Source organism: Chrysemys picta, chromosome 18 (assembly GCF_011386835.1).
Source record: "Chrysemys picta bellii isolate R12L10 chromosome 18, ASM1138683v2, whole genome shotgun sequence".
NCBI lineage: Eukaryota > Metazoa > Chordata > Testudines > Emydidae > Chrysemys > Chrysemys picta.
This window is the reverse complement of record NC_088808.1, coordinates 15,346,522-15,364,516: the sequence shown is the minus strand read 5'-3', so window position 1 is coordinate 15,364,516 and position 17,995 is coordinate 15,346,522. Positions and strand designations below refer to the sequence as shown.

At 52.2% G+C, this 17,995-nt stretch overlaps 1 protein-coding gene across 2 annotated transcripts; it reads right to left on the bottom strand.

The window, feature by feature from the left end:
• Window positions 1-16,232, bottom strand: PRDM12 (PR/SET domain 12). 2 transcript variants are annotated; one of them, XM_005293333.4, is made up of 5 exons: window positions 15,780-16,232; window positions 14,099-14,289; window positions 11,263-11,418; window positions 4,149-4,260; window positions 1-2,050 (listed from the first exon to the last, which is right to left on the bottom strand). In XM_005293333.4, exons 1-5 carry the CDS (start codon window positions 16,000-16,002, stop codon window positions 1,668-1,670), a joined length of 1,065 nt encoding a protein of 354 aa, XP_005293390.1. In that variant the 5' UTR covers window positions 16,003-16,232; the 3' UTR covers window positions 1-1,667. The 2 variants fall into 2 exon arrangements, with proteins under 2 accessions (XP_005293390.1, XP_065428223.1); XM_065572151.1 differs by lacking the exon at window positions 1-2,050 and adding an exon at window positions 3,057-3,331.
• Window positions 16,233-17,995: the final 1,763 nt, after the last annotated feature.

Genomic DNA, 17,995 nt, shown 5'->3' with positions numbered 1-17,995 from the left:
AAGTAATTTTTATTTAGAATACAAGAGAGAGAGGTACAAATGTATTTACAGCTGTGTACATATACCATCAAATAATATATAATATCAAAGTTTTGTAAATAATGTTTTACATAAATATTTACAAAGGTAAAGTGACAATTGTTTTCTGGAAGTAAAACACAGTTTGCAAAAACTCTATACATCGTATACTTATAATTAATAATATTATAATAGTTTTTTTATATTTTATTTCACAAAACCCTTCTTATTGGGTTCATAACTGTGGCAGGACTCAAGGGGGCGCTCCGGACTGTATTCTGGGTGTGGTTTGGCCAAAGGAATTATTTCTCTCTGGTCTCCAGAGGGCAGTAGAGGTAAGAGTTTAAATAGACCCTAGAGATATGGATCTGCTGAAGGACCACCAGCCCTACTTTAGAGATGAAGGAGGAACACCCATGCAGCGTGGGAGGTGGCCTTGGCAAGGTGAGCTGAGTGTGTGTGTGGGGGGGCACTTCTAGCTACCCCAGCTTACACACATCCTGGAAAAATGCTTTTGGTGACACCAGGCAACTTGCTTGATTCTCCATTTCCTGAGCGCATGATGGCGCAAATTTTCATCAACAGCCTGTTGCTCAGTTGCCGCTTTGCATGTCCCCTGTCTGCATGGGCAGAAGCTCAGATCCGTGTGCAATTTCAGAGGTCTTACCATGTGCACAGCTTAGACATGGAAAAACTAGGGGTGTGTTTTTTGAACTAATACACTTGAGTCTGGAAACTTACAAAAGATCCTTCCCACTGGTGCTAGCTCTGGCACGGCAGATCAGCCGGGCGTGGGATGTGGTGGACCAGCTGAACTGGCATGGGGACCAGCTGGGGGTCTAGCATGGACTCCAAGCCTAACGGAAACGGTCACAAAAATGGGGCCTGGCCCCATGATTTTTGTCTGTACTTTGATCCCACCAGCACTAACATCAGAATAGGGTTTTGTAAATATCCCCAGTGCAGACACAGCTTTGGGGCCAAAATTACCACTGGTGTAAACAGGCCCAGCTGCACTGACTTCAACAGAATGGTGCCGGCTCCCACCAAGGGTGAATCTGGCCTTCCAGCTGTGCTAACTTCAATAGAGGGGAAAGCAATTTTTCATCTCTTCCTCCAACGGAATTGAACACAAAAGTCCTTGGGAAATGTTTCACAAATCAGCATTTTGGCTCTTCCCCACCCCCCACTACTCCATATACCGGTGTCTTCACATTAAGGTTCATGTTATTTTTCATTCTCAGTGTGTTTACCCTCCCAAATGCCTTTATGCCACTCACTGCCTGATGCCAAACACCCGGGACAATGAAGCTTATCACACAGCCTCCTCTATGGTTGGAGCCCTGACGCTCCCTGGCCCAGACTGATCAGCAAGGAGAAGATGCACTGAATGGATCACAGGGCTGGGCTCATGTCTCGCACTGGTAAGATAACACCCTAAGCCCCAAGGGAATGGCAATGGTTTAACAGAGGTGCCCCTTTGTCAGCAAACGGTTTAATTAAGAAATTGGCCCTGCCCCGTCCTCATTCCCTCCAGCCCCCCCCCACCCCTCCCTGAAGGGTTGATGCCAACAAATTCATCAGCATTATCAATGCCAGTCTGCAACAGCTGGAAATGCCTGCCCGGAACCCGGCATCTCGACAGCGGCTCACAGCACCATTGTCGGTATGTGATGCGCCAGGGAAGCAGGGTGGGGCCCGGGCAAGGCTGGGGAGTGAGACTGCAGGGAGGCATTGGGAGGTCGGTGCCTTGCGCTCTTCTGGTGGGCCCGGAGTCCAGCAAGCTGGGAGTAGGCACTTTGGCAGACCTGGCACTTGTAGGGGCGCTCCCCGGTGTGCAGGCGCACATGGTTGCGGAGTGTGGAGGACTGGCTGAAGCGGCGGTTGCAGAAGCGGCAGACGAAGGGCTTGTCCAGGGTGTGGATGCGCATGTGGGAGCGCAGGTTGCTGCGGGAGTTGAAGCCACGGTGGCAGATCACGCACCGCATGCGGCCGGCCGTGCTGGCGCCCGTCTCCACCGTGTGGAAGTCCTCTGTGTAATAAAGAACAACACAAGGAGTCAGCCACGGCCCTCTGCTCCCCGCCGGAACAGGAGCTCAGGGCCTGAGCAATTCATTCCCTTCCTTGTGCCTGTAAGGTGCCTTCATGGCACTAGGCATTCTCAAGGTTACGGCACCTTCAATAAAGACAGAGCCACATTGGTGCGTGGTGACCAGTCAGGACAAGCTCAGTAGCGATGCCCCCACAGCACATAATGAATCGATGATAAATAACCAGCGTTATACTAAGCACTATGCAACTCTGCTGCATCTGCCAGCTAAGGATCTCCAAGCCCTTTGCAGGCATCGACCAATTCAACCTCCCAGCCCCCTGGGAGGGAGGTATCACTATTTCAGTTTTATAGACCAGGAAACTGGGCAGGGTGCTGCTCAGTGACTCACTCAAAAGTAGCATGAGTTGGGGATAAGAGCCAGGTGCCCTATGCCCGAATCACTAGCCTTTCTTCATGGGGTGGGGGGTGTCTGCAGTTTTCTGTCCTTGACACCTGGGCCTTTCCAGAACAGCTCTTCACACAGCGCACAGTCAACCTGTGGAACTCCTTGCCTGAGGAGGTTGTGAAGGCTAGAGACAATCGGGCCCTGAGCTCTTCTGCAGCCCTGAGGCCAGGCACATACAGACTGTGTGACAAGCACTCACCTCTGCAGAGCCAAAGAGGCAGGGCAAGTGGGTGTGAGCGAGTCAAGGACAGTGGGGCAAACCCCACCTCTTCTGCTCAGGCCCCGGGAGCTATAATGCAGTGGAGGCAGGAGCACCCTTTTTAAGGTCACGCTGAGGCAGCCACATGGAGCAGGCTGCATGGGGCTCACTATCTCTCCTTTCCTTACTACAGTATTATGGTCTATGAACTGTTTCCCCTCCCCACCCCCTTTGCATTCTGCAGCCTATTGGACCTGGAGATCTAAAATCCCCTGTTGCTGGCTTGTTTACTCCGGTTCCCTTCTCAGTCTATCCCAATGGGAAATGGCACAAAAAGAGAAGGAATCCCAGAGGAGTTAAGAGTCCCCTGTTATGGGATCTTGGGAGAAGAGGGGTTTGTATGGGGTTAATGAAGTGGCCCCCATACAGCCCAGGGAAATCAGTGACTCGGCACTTAGCCTCTGCTCGCGGAGCACAGAGTCAGCACTTTCTCTGCCCCACTCACCATGCAGGAAGCCTCCTCCGCGTGGGAGTGATGAATGAAGGGCTCTCTCACTGCTGGATTTGGGCCACAGGCTATTCGGGATGATTGGCCATAGGGACCCTGCAGGCAAAGCTGTGACAGCCCTGGGCAAGTCAGCATGGGGAGGCAATGCTAAGACTCATTGATGTCTCCGGCAGAATTTCGGGGGAGCCCCTTGGCCTTGATCCTTATGAGCTAAGCAGCCTTCATTCCATAGTAGGACTCAGAGGGATCCCAAGAAGAAAAGTACAGCGCCTACCCTGTCCGCTAGGGCAGCTTTGGGGACCCCAGTGGGGTCAGCTCCACCAAAGCCCTTCGCAGTTTTCTATTGGGGCAGCTAAAGGGCAAACCTGGGGAGAACAGCAGCATAATAGAGACCCAGTGCGTTCAGACCCTCACCCTTACTGGCATTACAAAGGGCTCAGGCAACATCAAGTTATTACCGGTCGTTATCTGTTGAGCGCTGGAGTAAATCGGCGAAAGTCTCCCAGTGGAGCGAAGCCGATTCCCACCAACTGAGGAGCTGGTCCAGGCTGTGCAAACAGCTCAGGAGAAACGGGCCCAGGATTTTACAAGGCCAGACAGGACAGGCCCTGTGGTGACTCGAGCTGCAGGGGAGCAGTGGTTGGAACAGCTCAGAGCCAAACACTCTCCAGGCTTTATTCCCTGCCCCTCTTCATGGAGGTCTGTCAGCACTGGGTCATGGTCCACCAGTCACTCCCTGCCGGGTAAGCAGTGAAAGAGCCTGATTGCCTGAGAGGATCCAGGTGCTAGTGAGACCCTTCCCCCCCTTCATTGTCCAGGGATAGCCAGGGGACAGCCAGCAGGGCCCGTGTGCATAGAGTACGGGCCGGGGGATGGCATCAGATGTGCATTTGCAACAGTTACTGTCCTATCGAGCGCTACGTACCATGCTTGTTCTTCTTCTGCTCCTCCTCCAAGCCCGGCACGCCCGGGATCCCCAGGAAGGTGTTGTGGGAGTTCCCGTACCAGACCAGCAGCTCTTGGTCTGGTGGAATCATCTACAGGGAAAGAAAAAACAAACAGGATGGAGGTGAATATATTTTTCTGCTTGTTGCCTCCATGATAGCTGGAGCCAGAGTCTCGTAGGGCAAAATTCATCTCTGGTGTAACTCGGGGGTTACAGCAGAGATAATCTGGCAGCTGGAATCTGGAGTGATTCCAAGCGGGACCCTGGAACTGAGAGGTAAAAGACGGGAATTATGGCACATGATTAGAACTGCACATGGCATCCAGACACTCGCCATTTCCCTAGTTCCAATATCCCAAACCACGCTGGGCACACCAGAAGGCTTAGACTAGGCAGATACACAGCTCATCGACTGGACTGTCCAGGACAGTGCTGCAGAGACTAGAAAATAGTCAGAGATTGATCATGACAAAGAGACCTGACAGCTCCCTCTGGCTTCAGCGACAGGACAACGGTGGCATTATCTTAGAGGCCTCAACTGAGATCAGAGCCCCATTGCGCTAGGTGCTGTACTTACACAGAATAAGAGACAGTCTTTGCCCCAAACAGCTTACAGTTTATATAGACAAGAAAGACAAAGGGTGGAAGGGGAAACCGAGGCAGAGAGAGAGGAAGTGTTAATCCGATCCAGTGCTGCCCCTAAACATTTCGGTCCAAATTCTGTCCTGTGCGGAGATCTGCTCCTGTGGGAGAGGAGGGGGAGATCTGTCTGGGAGCCAGGTATGGCTCTGTGCTGTGCTGAGCCTAGGAGCTGCTCTATCTTACCCCAGCTGAGATTTGGCAGAGCGCGACTCTTCTCTGCCCCCAGCAAGCCTCCTACTACCACCAAAGGAGCCACTTGGCAGGGGGAGGGAGCGGACACGCACCTCCTGGTGCTTTTTAAGCAAGGAGATGGCTCAGACAGGAAGTGCAGATACAATAGCTAAGGGCTTGGGTTGCCCAGGGCACGGTCAGAGTTAAAGGAAAGGCTTGTACACCTCCTGGTAAGGGGCAGTGGTTTGGTGGGAAGATGGGTCTAAATCAGTGGCTCCCAACCTGCGGCCCAATCAGCACGGCGCTGCGGCCCATGTGACATCCTCAGGGCCATACAGGTAGTATCGGATGCAGCCCACATAACACATATGCGATGCACAATGGTAAATAGATTGAGAACCACTGGTCTACATTCTACTTAGATTCTAAGCTCTTCGGGGCAAGGACCGGCTTTTTGTGCTGGGTTTGTACAGCACCTAATACAGTGGGGTCCTGAGCCGTACCACTACAGTAATAATAATACATAACACCACAGCAAGGCCTTTGATTCCCGCAGCATTTCAGTGCATCAGGCGGAGGATTCTGCAGCAGCCAGAAGGATATTTAAGAAGCAAGGTTTGAAAGCATCTCTCTTGCATTATTTATTGTGGTGTTGAAATCCATTTATTTTCCTTTGCCCTTCACTTTTCCAATGTCTCAGGTTTGGGGGAGAACAGTGCATACCTACATTGTAGAGATCAGGGGATTGCTGGGGCTTTTAGCACCTGGGAAGTAGTTTGAAAATGCAGGGTGGGCAAACTAGCTACTGCTGAAATGACCCATCAAGAAATAGTTAACCTGGCTGGCATGTAGAGTGGTGTCATTAGGTTTCAGAATCAACACCCAACTGAGAAGAACAAGGCAATTCTCACTGGTCAGAGCTACTATTTCAGGCTGTCAGACACTGCTACACTAAATCACACCTACTTCGTGTTTTGATGGTTTTCTATGCAAATCATGCGTTAGAGATTTAATTAAAATAATTATAATAATAAAAGTCCAGATTCTGGAGCACAATTTTGCAGCCATAGAATCACCAAATACACAGGGCCCTGTTCATAATGGCCCAAATTCAGCAAAGCACTTAAATATGTGCCTAACTTTAAGCATATGAGGAATCATACTACAAACAATGGGAATTGACCTTAAGTTAGGCACTTGGTTAATGATGAATAGTGGCCTCTATAAGGGTTGAATAGTATGAACTTGGAAATAAATTGTAGGTCTCACTTACTGGCATGCATGCAATCATTTAACCATCTCATTGAAAACGAGTCCCTTTTAACAGAAGAGAATAAAGAGAAGAGAAGGGATGAACTTCAGTGTGTGCGCGCTGGATTGCGCGTATGCACCAGTGTGCGTGCGTGTGGATGAGGGCAGAAGTGTGCCTGTGCACAGACAGGTGTGTGCACACATGCACCAAGGCAATCTGAATCAGCCCCACGAATCTCACGGCTTTCACATTGAAGGTTGAAACTCACTGCCTCAACTTCACACCCCCACAGCTGCAGCTAGACACAGCCGAGGAAGAAGACGAAGAAGGAAGAGAAAGTGGGAAGAAAGAGCAGCAGGAGAAGAGGGAAACAAAAATCCAACAAGCAAATAAAAGCAATTAATTACAAAAATGCCCCCAATCAACCTGCCTGGGGGGGAGGAAGAAGGACAAAGACGCCTTGGGTCATTTGTGGAGTTGGTTTAACTGTGTGGGCGATGTTCAGACACTACAGCAATGGAGTAGTCATGAAAACATAGACAGATTGCATGACAACATCTGTGTGCTGGGAAAAAGAGACTGAAAGTGTGTCAAAGTGTGTGTACACCTGCACAGAGAGTGCAAGGGGGGTGGGGGTGAGAGAGAAGAGAGACTGTGTGCGTCCATGCAGAGGAGAAAGATGGAGTGTGTGTGTGTGTAACAAACTGGATTTTTCAATATATCGGTTCTTTTTCTAGCATTGCATTCTACCTCTGCTGGATTCCCAAGAAACGGATGTCTTTTTTTTAATGACATGTAATCATCTATGAAAGCATTGCTCTCCATGCCACTATTGCAAAGATTAGATCCGCATTTACAGATCAGAAACTCGGTCTTTGGGGATTATGGGCCCAATCCTGCTGCCTTTATGAGATTAGCACGGGGCTCTATTCACGAGAGTCAAATCTGCGGGATTGGGCTCTTACTACCATCTCCAGAGAGTCGCTCTGTTCTGAAATTAACCACCCAGAGCCTCAGTCCTGGAATTCATTTTTCTTTTAAACCCACATTTGGCTTTTGTGACGTTTCAAGGTGGTGAATAGTGGTTGGAACCACTCACTGTTTTGAGACACTTTATTTGTGCTCTGTAACTCAGCAATAGCTCTGATTTAAAGGTTTTATATATTACGTTTGGTGAGTGAGTGGCACCCTCTTATTTGGTATTTCAAAGGGGGAAAAGCAGTCAAGATATCAAGGGTCATTCAGCTCCAATGCATGGACAGAGATGTTTGCAATAAACAGCCAACATTTCTTAAATGAGGTTTGGTATGAGGGCAGAATGGATACAACTGCTGTAAAAGATATGGTGGATCCACCCTCCTCTAGTGGGTTCATCAAAGGGATTCTAAGGATGTATCCAAGCAGATCAGAGTGGATGTGGTCCACTGGGTGAAAATCCACTTCTAATCCCCCCTCCCACAAATAGACACCTCAATAAATATTCACCCCAATGCAGGCTGAGCCAGCATTCTTTGTGCCCACGCCCCCCCAACTCCTAATGATTTCAAACAGAATAAACAGAGTAATAGAAGCCAACTTCAAAGCATGAGTACCCATGGCACTGTGCGTGTGCATTGTGTGACTGGATATGGGACTCTGGGGCGAGGAAGGAATGCAGAATCGGGACCTAGACCGAGCTATTAAAATCTAATCTCATACACTTCCAGGCCACGTTTGATTTCCCTCACTCTCTCTTTCAGAACAAAATTCATAATTAACCCCATCTCCATCTGACACTGTTGAGTGATCCTGTCTTATTTAATGCACTGGGTGCCGGAGCAGACCCAGGCACGGCTACTGCCTAACATACCAGTAGATGTCTGGATACCGGCATGTACTACAGCGCGGTGGGCTGTCAGGTTGAACTGTGACATTTATTTCCTTTGTCAATTGGAGTCACAAACACTTATGTTTTATAACTTAGGTTTTTTTGTGATCTAGAAGAACTGAAAAATAGTGTTCTGGGGTTTGTAGAATCACGGATTCAGACATATGAGCAGTACGAACTGCGTATTACTGTATGTCTGTATTAGGCATTATATACGCACATATATAGGTATCTAGCGTCATTCATACACACATGTATACTAGCGATCATATAAATGCAATAGATCTATATTTATAAGAATTATGTCAGTATAATACTATTATTCTATTTCATCACATCGTATAAAAACCAAAGATAAAAAGCAGTTAAACTCCCTTTACAATGAACAACCTTTCCTGCAGCTCGTCCACAGGAATAAGGAGTTGAGGGTCAGCGTTAAATAAAAATCGGAGCTGTTATTTTTCCATTAGGCAAAGAAACCCCACCTGTGAGGAACGTTGCAGAACATCAACACTTCGCACTCCTGTGTCCTGGATTTACACAGGTTGGCAGGGGATGGTTTCTAGCTTTGGGCAGTACCTTATGCTGCAGAAAGCTGGTTACAAATGCCCAAGTTGCCTGCCACAGAAAAGGAACAGTTTTCGCTCTTTCTGCGCCAACCTATTTGACTTGACCATTTCGTTTATCTCCAGGATAAACTGTGGGTCCGAATGTGCTGTCCCTACACTGGCAGAACTCCTATCTGAAGGCAGTGGGAGTTGACCTGCCTATGGGGTACAGAATTGGGACCCAATGATTTTTCTTTTAAATCTCACATCGGGGGTGATGTGCAAGGTGCTGCAGACCTTGGTCACCATCCAACAAAGCATGTGGCTCATCTTGAAGTTCATGCAGGGCCCTAAAAACGTCAAGGGGACTATGCACATGCTTATAGCGAAGCACACGCACTTAAGCACTCTGCTGGTTGGGGACCAAGATGCTCGGCACCACGTAGGCAGCCCCTTGCACGTTCCCTTCTGCTAGTGTGTTCAGGGTGCAATTGTTCTATCCTGGGGCCCTGGCGCTGGCTCTGTTGGACACACGTGGCAAAGAGCAACATGGCGAGCGTGCACTCATATTCCTCTCCTGGCTCAGAGACTCTCCAGAGCCACGTGAATCCAATCCTATCCCTGGGGCGTTTGTTATCCTAGACTCACTGCTGGAGTCGTGACAGAGCCAATCCCGTCGTGATGGGAGGTTGGATTCAATGAGGGACATTCCCGCCCCTGCCCTCACCCAGGCAGCCAAATTGTAATACTGCCGAGACCCACATCGGGCTCTGCAGCCAACAGCCCTTTCATCCGAAATGCGGCCGCCTTGAATGCGGCCACTAACTGCCCCAAGGTATCATCCCAACAGAGTTTGAGGTGGGGCCTTCCCCTCTGTGTGGGATGCTCCCTATATGCCCCGGTTCCCGGAGACTTTCCATGGGAGGCTCAGCAGGGCCGCCCAGAGGATTCAGGGGGCCTGGGGCAAAGCAATTTTGGGGGCCCCTTCCATAAAAAATGTTGCAATACTATAGAATACTATATTCTCCTGGGGGCCCCTGTGGGGCCTGGGGCAAATTGCCCCACTTGCCCCCCCCTCTGGGCGGCCCTGAGACTCAGCACCTCCCAGGCCCCGCTTAGTTTGTGTCTCTCTGCAGGGAGTTTGGGGTATTGGCTTACAGAGATTTTTTTAATATCGAGCGTGTGGAACATGTTGCCTTCAGCTCTGATATTGTTAGGTGCTCGGAGGCCTGTGGGTGCCTCTTGGAGATGGTTCCCTCCCATTAGCACTGGCTGCTCTATCGCTTGGGCAGTCTGGTTGTGTGCTGCTTGTGAGGAGCTGTCCCATTTCAGTCCTGACCTCTCACGGGGAAAAGTTTTGTGATGAAAGATGAATAGCCCTAGCTTCGCCATGCAGCCGGGAGCCAGTTCCCCAGCTGGAGAGATCTGCGGTCTCAGAGCCACAGCCAGAGGGGAGGGATAGCTCAGTGGTTTGAACATTGGCCTGCTAAATCCAGGTGAGTTCAATCCTTGAGGGGGCCATTTAGGGATCTGGGGCAAAAATCTGTCTGGGGATTGGTCCTGCTCTGAGCAGGGGGTTGGACTAGATGACCTCCTGAGGTCCCTTCCTACCCTGATATTCTATGAAACATGTATATTGTGGTAGTTCCTAGAAGCAGGATCAGGGCCCCTTGTACTGGGTGCTGCACTAACACTGATGAAAACATGATCCCTGCCTCAAAAAGCTTGTGAGTGAACTCCACTAACCAGAGACCTGGGCTTGGCCAGTTCCAGAATTTGCTGCTCTGGAAGCCTGATTCTGCACATCTTTATCCAGCCAAAATGCCAAGTGAAGTCAATGGGCCTGATTCTCCTCTCTCTCACACTGGTTTTACACAGAGCTCACTGGAGTCACTCCTGATTTATGTCATTATTACCAGGAGCAGCACCCGGTCTGTGGAATTCAATGAATCTTTTGGCTGAATCAAGACTTGCAGGATCAGGGATCTGGGTATTTAACTTGAATCCCCCAAAAACTTTAATTTTAACAATAACGTAACTTGTATGTTTTACGTTAAACCTACCTGATTCTCATTTGTCCCCGGCATAGACCTTGTCCATTAGAGGCAACGGCAGAATCCTGCTCCAATTACAGGCAGTGGCAAAAGTTGCACTGACTTCAATGGGAGAAGGAGCAGACCCCTAAGGTTAACATCTCAGTCCTCTGCACAGTTCCACAGCAGGAAGAATGCCCAAGTCTTATTTCTTTTCTCTCTCCCCCCATATCCCCCCCCCACACACACACAGAAAAAGACAAATCCTCATTTTTCCAGGCCCCCCTTGTAAGCCCAGGCACTGGCGATGGCACTGAGACGCCCGCCAAGCTCCGTTCTCATGTGTGCGCGTGTCATTCTCCAACACCGCCACATCGACCCCTGCTGCTCTCGAGAGGGTCTCAGTGCCAACATTTCGCCCTCCACAAGCCGCTAGTCTTTTCACTGCTGCCTGAATTAGGCCCCTGACTACAAAGTCCTGATGAACAAGGGAGGATGTGTGATACGGGACATGCCAGTTCTCTGCTCCACTTCCCCCCGCCACACACACACACATACACTTCTTCCCAGCCTCACTTACCTCAATGGCCTTGTAGAATATACTGTTTCCTATCTGGATCACTTCCAAGTTCTGCTCCTGCTCGTTCCTGGCACACTTGATGTAGGTCATCCAGCTACGGTGGTCTTCTTGGCTGGCATCGATGAAGTAGCGGACAGTGCCATCTTCGTTGAACACCTAGGGTGAGGAGCAAGGGGGTGATACGTTAATAGCCTTGTGGTTGAATGTGCTGCCCAAGTCTTTTCCACCTTACACACCCAGGGATGGCCCAGGGTCTTGTGGGATGCTGTGAGAAGTCAGTGGCCTGTAACCCCCTCCCCCTACACACAGAGCCTCAGTAGGTCAGAGATGCTCATCCCTGGGGCTATGTGGCAGGTTTGTAGCAGCTGGAGCGTGTATTATTTGTCATGTTGGGAGGTAGGAGTTAGAAGGGTTTAATCAGCTAAAGGGTGGGGGCAACACATAGGAGAGGATGTTCGGAGTGTGTAGCTCATCTTTCCTGGTGGAGAGGACATGGGAGGGCTGTAGGAAGGGTAAGCCCTGGGCATGTACAGGAAGGGCCTGGCACAGCAGGGCTGGCAGGTGCCGATGGCTGTTCCTTTAATAAAGAGTCTGATCTGACATGGCAAATCCCATGTTCCTCTTGGGTGCTGCTCAGTGCAGGGGCCGGGAATCAGTCAATAGGCAGGGGAGAGCATAGGCAAGGGGCCTGGCCTTGGGTGCGGCTGGCTGCTGTCACTTCCCTGGACTGACAGAGCTACCCTGCCCTGGCACAGCCCTGGCCTGCGATCCCATAGTCCACAGGCTCTCGCCCGGCCCAGAACGTCACCTGCCATCTCGGCCCCACTTTGAGACGTGTGGTTCCTTCCCCCTGCTCTAGGGACCCCTCTCAGCCAGGGCTTGAGGAGCACAATCAGGGGACTCTTGTCTCATTTGGATTTCTTTGATAAATGACCCTAAGTCCGAGAGGAAACCAAACCTAGCAAAGGGGGAGGCCCATCTTGAATCACTGAGGCCAGTGGGAGCTTTGCCTTCCATGTCAATGGACCCAAGACCAGGGCCGACATTAAGAGGATCTAAGCTAAGGCACTGGCTTGCAGTGTGTGGCTATCTGGGGGAAGATCTGTAAGTGAAGATCTGAAAAAAGGGACAGACCAGTTTACAAGAAGCAAGTCCCCAGGCAACAAATGGTTAAAATGCACCAAATCACAGCCTGGGATGTTGTCTGCTTGGATAAAGGGACCCGATTCTGATCCCGCTCACCCTGGTTTTACACCAGTGTAATCCCGCTGACCTCGATGGAGTCACTCCTGATTTACACCAGGTTCATTTGCACCAGGCCCCCATGTCTGGTCAAAGGAATGAGTCCAGATTTCTGCTGCAGCAGCTTCTGGGCTCGGTCCCGCCGCCGCCAGTAGCCCAGAGAGCCGCAAGGCCTGAAGTTTGCAGAACCAGCCCCTTAGGATGGGAGAATGGGAGGGGGGCATTGCCAGGGGACAACATTATATGTCAGCTTCTTTTCTATTGTTCTTGGGTCCTGCAACACCCCCGGCTGCCCCACGCTCCTAGGAGACCCGAGGGTGCAACAAAGGCAGCAAACCTGCATGAGCAACACACAGATCGAAAGGGCTTCGTTCCTGGTTACACTGGAGATGGGCAACCTCCCTAATGAGCCCCACTGATTATCTGGGAACAGGGACATGATCCTTGCCCCCCGCAGCAAGTACCGCTGTCTAGTGGGGCCTTGGCCTTTCCTTTCTCTGCACGGCACAAAAAGAGGCCAGCAGAGAGGTTTGGTGCCGGGCCAGCAGGAGAATTTAGAGCCTAACCCAGCTCCCAGGGAAGCTGATGGAAAAAACTCCATCGGCTTCACTGAGCCGGATCAGGCCCCGGCTATTGAATGAAAAGGCCTTGCCCTCTCCCCTTACCGTAATTCTCCTAGCTACAGCCCCAACCCCCTGCTGTTTTCCATCGGCTGACTTGTACCTACAGAACTGTGGCCCAGCCAGTCTCAGCCCCGAGGTCCTTGCTGTTCTCACGGGGGTTAGCGAAGCTGTTTCTGTCGCGCTTTGCCCCAGAGTTTTGTTAAATTCGGCTTGATCTAAACCCCAGGGTCACCAAACGTCTGTCCCGAAAGGCTGGAAACCTTGTGTCCGTTCCGGGCAGACCCCAGTTCCCTCCAGCGGGGCCGGAGCAGACCCACAAACCCGCTTTCCCCGGGCGAGGCGCTAATGACGCCGCCGATGAATCGGGAATCTGGTGCGTTTTACCGCAGGGCCAGCTACGGCTGGGAAGGTGGGTTCTGGTCTCTCTACCTGGCTTGGTGAGCGAGAAGCAAAGGAAATCTTTCTCCACGCCGGGCTGGGGACTAACTCCGAGCAGGACGGGGGAGGGAATTTGTTTTATAAAAGATTATTTTCTCCTACGGAAATCCTGCGAAATTAACACACACACCCGTTGGGGATAAATCATGTACATTCATTGGCATGTCTAGTTCCTTTAATGGGACGATCCCAAAGCCCTTTAATTAGCCCCCACCGTATCATCGTCGTCCCCCGTTATGCGGTGGGAAACTGAGGCACATGGAGCGGGAGGAATGACTTGCCACAGGTCGCAACGAGCACGGGACGGGACCAAGGAGTCCTTATTCCCTGCCCCGTGTTCTGGACCGCAGAGCCGGTCGTTAATTGCTCTGTGAAGCGACATCGGCGTGTTCCCGCAAGTTGCGCGCATAGGCACAAGTTGCGCGGGCAGGACGGGAGCTAGTTGGTGACAGGGGCTCTCCCACGTGTGCACCGTGCACAGGAGGCGTGAGGCAGCCCATCCCTGAGCTCATGCGCCCCCCGCCCCTCTTTACCTCCCACATGAGATTGTTGTTCTTGCACAGATCCACGTGCTCCGGCGAGATGACCCGGCCGGTGAAAGGTCCCATCTCGGTGCCGGCTTTGATCCAGGTCTTGGAGAAGATGCCCAGCCCTTCCCCGGGGATGGAGCTCTGGGCGATGATCACTTCCGAGGGCAGGACCAGGCTGGATAACTTCTGCACCTCTGCCGGGGGGAAGCGAGGAGAGGGGGTTGGAGGAGGGGAAGAATCCGGGCTCGCCTTTGCCCCCCCCCCCAGTTAGCGGCGCCCGGACACCAGGGACCGAACCCCCTAGCACAGCGTCCCTTCCCAGGGAGAAAAGGCACCAAACTTCAGCGAGGGACTCCGAAGTTGGGATGCGAGGTGGTCTCCCCTGGGCGGCGATGGGAGGCGGGGGGGGGCATGCTGCCCCCGGGGGGAGGTTTGTGGGACAGAGAAATTCGCCCCCCCCCTGCTCCTGGGCACCTACAAAGTGCTGCTTTGCAAATTCTAACCAAACTTCGCAGCCTCGCCCGGGCCCCCCAGCAAACCCGCGCTGAGAAATGCCCCATTCGCATCCTACAAGGTCTTACAAGCTTCCCCCCTAAGGCATTGAGAAGGTACCTGGGAAAAAAAACCCAGCGATGAGAGCGCGCGGGGCTGAGAAAGGGGGTTAAATGGTGTCTATTTCAGCCCATCCAGCAATTTGTCACGCTGTTAAAGTGATCCGCATTCATTAAACTCAACTAGAAAGCAATTGCTAATTCTAAATTCATTAGCCCTTTAAGAATGCTGTAGCGATCCATCGCGCCTGAATGGCGCGGGGACTTGTTTAAAAGGGCCCAGGAATTCCTCTGACAAAATGGGGCGATTAGCTGGTTGAAATAATGTGAATGAAAATGGAATTAGGCTTCATGGTAAATTAAGAGAGGAACAGAAATCCTAGAGGGGGAAAAGGGAGCCGGGGCGCCCCATAGATGCCAAAGCGAGAGAAAATAGATTGTCCCCGGGTTGATGAATGAGGAATAAGAACTTGAGACATCTTAAAGAAAAGAAACGTCCCCCCCCTTCCCCGCCCCGGCTCCCTTTTTAAGGTCTTGGTTTAAGTGGGAACTTTCTCAGGTCAAGCCCAAGTTAACTAAATGAATTAAACCCCTCTTCTTTCTCAGTCAACTGCTATTACACGCCTAATAAGACCTTAAATGCCAGGGGCTTAAAGCTTAAATGGGCTGAGGATAAACGCTGAGCAAAGTGGGAAAATGCCGGGAGGCATGAGTGGGAAAGTCAACACGGGGGAAAAGGGAGCTTGGGAAAGAGAATTGAACATGCAAAGTGCCTCGGAGGTGGGAGCCCCCGGGGCACACGGATCCACAGAGCAATGGCTGGCCTTTCCCTTTGCAACCCGAGAGTTTTATTCTCCCTCGTCCCCGAGGAGGGTGGTGATTTTCAGCCGAGGGGAGAGAGGCCGAAAAGCTGCCGGCGAGGGGGCAGCTGAGAAGCCGGCTGGTGGCGTGCCCCGCGCCCTGGCCCGCGGGACTTGGAGCGCTCTGGAGGGTGGCTCGACCCAGACTGGTTGTGGTGCCAGCCCTGAGCCAGCGCCTTCTTCCTTCCCTCCAGACCCAGCTGGCGGGGGCAGTTTTTAGGGCCTCACCCACCCGCTTCCCTTCCGAAGCAGCGGGGAGACGGAGCTACTCACCCCCCGAGAAGGACTGAGCCAGCACCTCCGCCGTGAAGGCCGTTTTGGGGTTACTGTGGCTGTTCTTCTCCTCGAAGAGCTGCTCCCCCAGCACGTTCCTCCAGCGGCCGTAGAGGAAGCTGTGGAGGATGTCCGACGTGATCACCTCCGCCAGGGACAGCCCCTGCTGCTTCAGCCCCGTCTTGAGAACCAGCGCTTCCGCGGGGAGCACGGAGCCCATCATAGAAACCCGGCGGCGGGGAGCGAGAGGGATCACCGGGCAGCCGGGCGCAGAGGGCGGACGGGGAAGCCAGGCGCGGAGCGCTGCTCAGCCTGGGGCGATGGGCTCCTTGCCTCTTGACAGATTCCTCTTGGCAAACTCTCCCAGCCGGTTATATATGGGCGGCAGTGACCCTCCTAATTGGTTATTAATGACCCCCCGACGTTGTAAGATAGACTTGTTCTACCAGACTGAGCCAAACCTTCAGAGACCCCCCCCTCCTTCCCCCTGGGGGGAGGGGGGAGACAGAGGGAGAGACAGACAGAGAGAGGCAGCCTCGCATATCCCACCAATAGCCCATCAGTGGAGAGAGAGAGAGATTCTCTTCTGGACACCTGCTCTAGCAACATCCTTAGACCTGCCCAGCCGGCCGGGGGGAGGGAAGGGGAAAAGGAAACTAACTAACTAAAAAATAATTAATAACTCCCCTTATTGCGGGCTGGCAGAGGGACAGCGGCGGTGTTTTCACCCCATGACAATGTTGGGTGCTGCAGAAATAGGGACATTCAGCTAAGGTGGGGGGGGGGAAGGGTGCATTGGGCTCTTGGCTTTCAAGTGAAGCCACCTGGATTCAGAGACGGGCGATTTTCGCCCTGGCGAGGAATAGCCGGGGGGAGAGCGGGCCAACGGGTTTCACTCCGGTTCGGTTTTGCACCAACACACCCCATAGCGCACTTCCCCCCCGCCCCTGCCTCGGCCGATCATTGAGAGACACCCCCAGCTCCTTGCCCGGGCCAGCACCCGCGGCCCCGCAGGCAGGACAGAGCCTCGCTGCGGAAAGTTATTCAGGGTGAAACCGTCCGGAGGGTTTCGAATTGTAAGTTGGAAAAATCAAATCTTCTCCCGCGCCTGGCCAGGTACAATCGGGGCCCTTGGATCACTCGGGGCCGAGCGGAGAAGTCAGCGGGAGAAACGGATTTGATTGACCGGGAGCTGGTCTGGCCCTGCGGAACCGGGGTGGGGGAGGGAAGCTGTCCCCCCAAGAATGGCCGGGGCTCGAACGCCGTTAGAACAACCTGAGCTCGCCCACACGGCTGGGCGGATCTGGGTCCCCCGCACCGACCCCGGCTCCTTCCCCTGGCGCGTTCAAACCGACTTCGCTCTCCAGTCGCAATTTCGCCCTAAGAAATCCGAAACTGGCCTTTTAAAACGACGGGGGGGGGGGGGGGTGAACCCATCTTTTCTCAGCCAGGGTCTCCTCGGCTCGGGCGCTTAGATCCAGGCTCGTGGTTTCAACATTACGGTGCAAAGACGATTTTAAACGGCTGGTTGGGAAGGCGGTGGTGGGGGGTTAGATCATAACAGGGGATACGGAAATGTTCCCCTTCCTATTCTCCTCTTTTCGGGGGAAAGGCTGCAAAGCCCCTACAAAGCTATTGTTGCTAAACGCCGCGTTTCTCTTTAGATCGAAGGCGCAGAGATTTTTGACTCGCAGTAGTTCGGATTCTGGGCTTTAAAACACCGACGCCTTCGAGAAACGAGCCTTTTGCGTTGGAAAACGACTAAATCCCCCCAACGCTTCTATTACTCGAACTAGTGGAAACCCCCCCACCTCCAGCGATTTGTTTGCAGGCAGCCCCCCAAAGCCTTTTGAAGCGACGAGAAAATTCTTTAAATCTTATTAAGAACCGCAGAAGGGGCTTTGCGCTGTGGCTGGGTTTTAAATTTTAATTCGGAGCGCGAGAAGGCAAAAATAGTGTAAAACCTAAACGGCCGTTTATACGGCTCCTGATTGCGGGGCGATTAAATCTAAATCCCCCACCCCCAGCTGTTGCCTAAACTCTGGGGAAAGGGGGCAGGGATCCGCTCACCTATCGCTTTCCTCGGGTCAGTCCTTAGATATTACACTTTCTACGCTTCGATTTCCACGTTGGAGGGGAACGCCAAGGAGAACCGAAAGTGACTTTTCTTTCAGAGGGGATTTCACAGGTTGGGATAAAACCTAAACGGCCGGCGG

Excerpts from the sequence above, each read along its gene's own strand:
- PRDM12 (XM_005293333.4), bottom strand. The coding sequence starts at position 16,002 with ATGATGGGCTCCGTGCTCCCCGCGGAAGCGCTGGTTCTCAAGACGGGG. Across the intron at positions 14,290-15,779 it reads GGCTCAGTCCTTCTCGGGGG|AGGTGCAGAAGTTATCCAGC; the intron begins GTGAGTAGCTCC and ends TCCCCCCGGCAG. Across the intron at positions 11,419-14,098 it reads ACAACAATCTCATGTGGGAG|GTGTTCAACGAAGATGGCAC; the intron begins GTAAAGAGGGGC and ends TCCTCACCCTAG.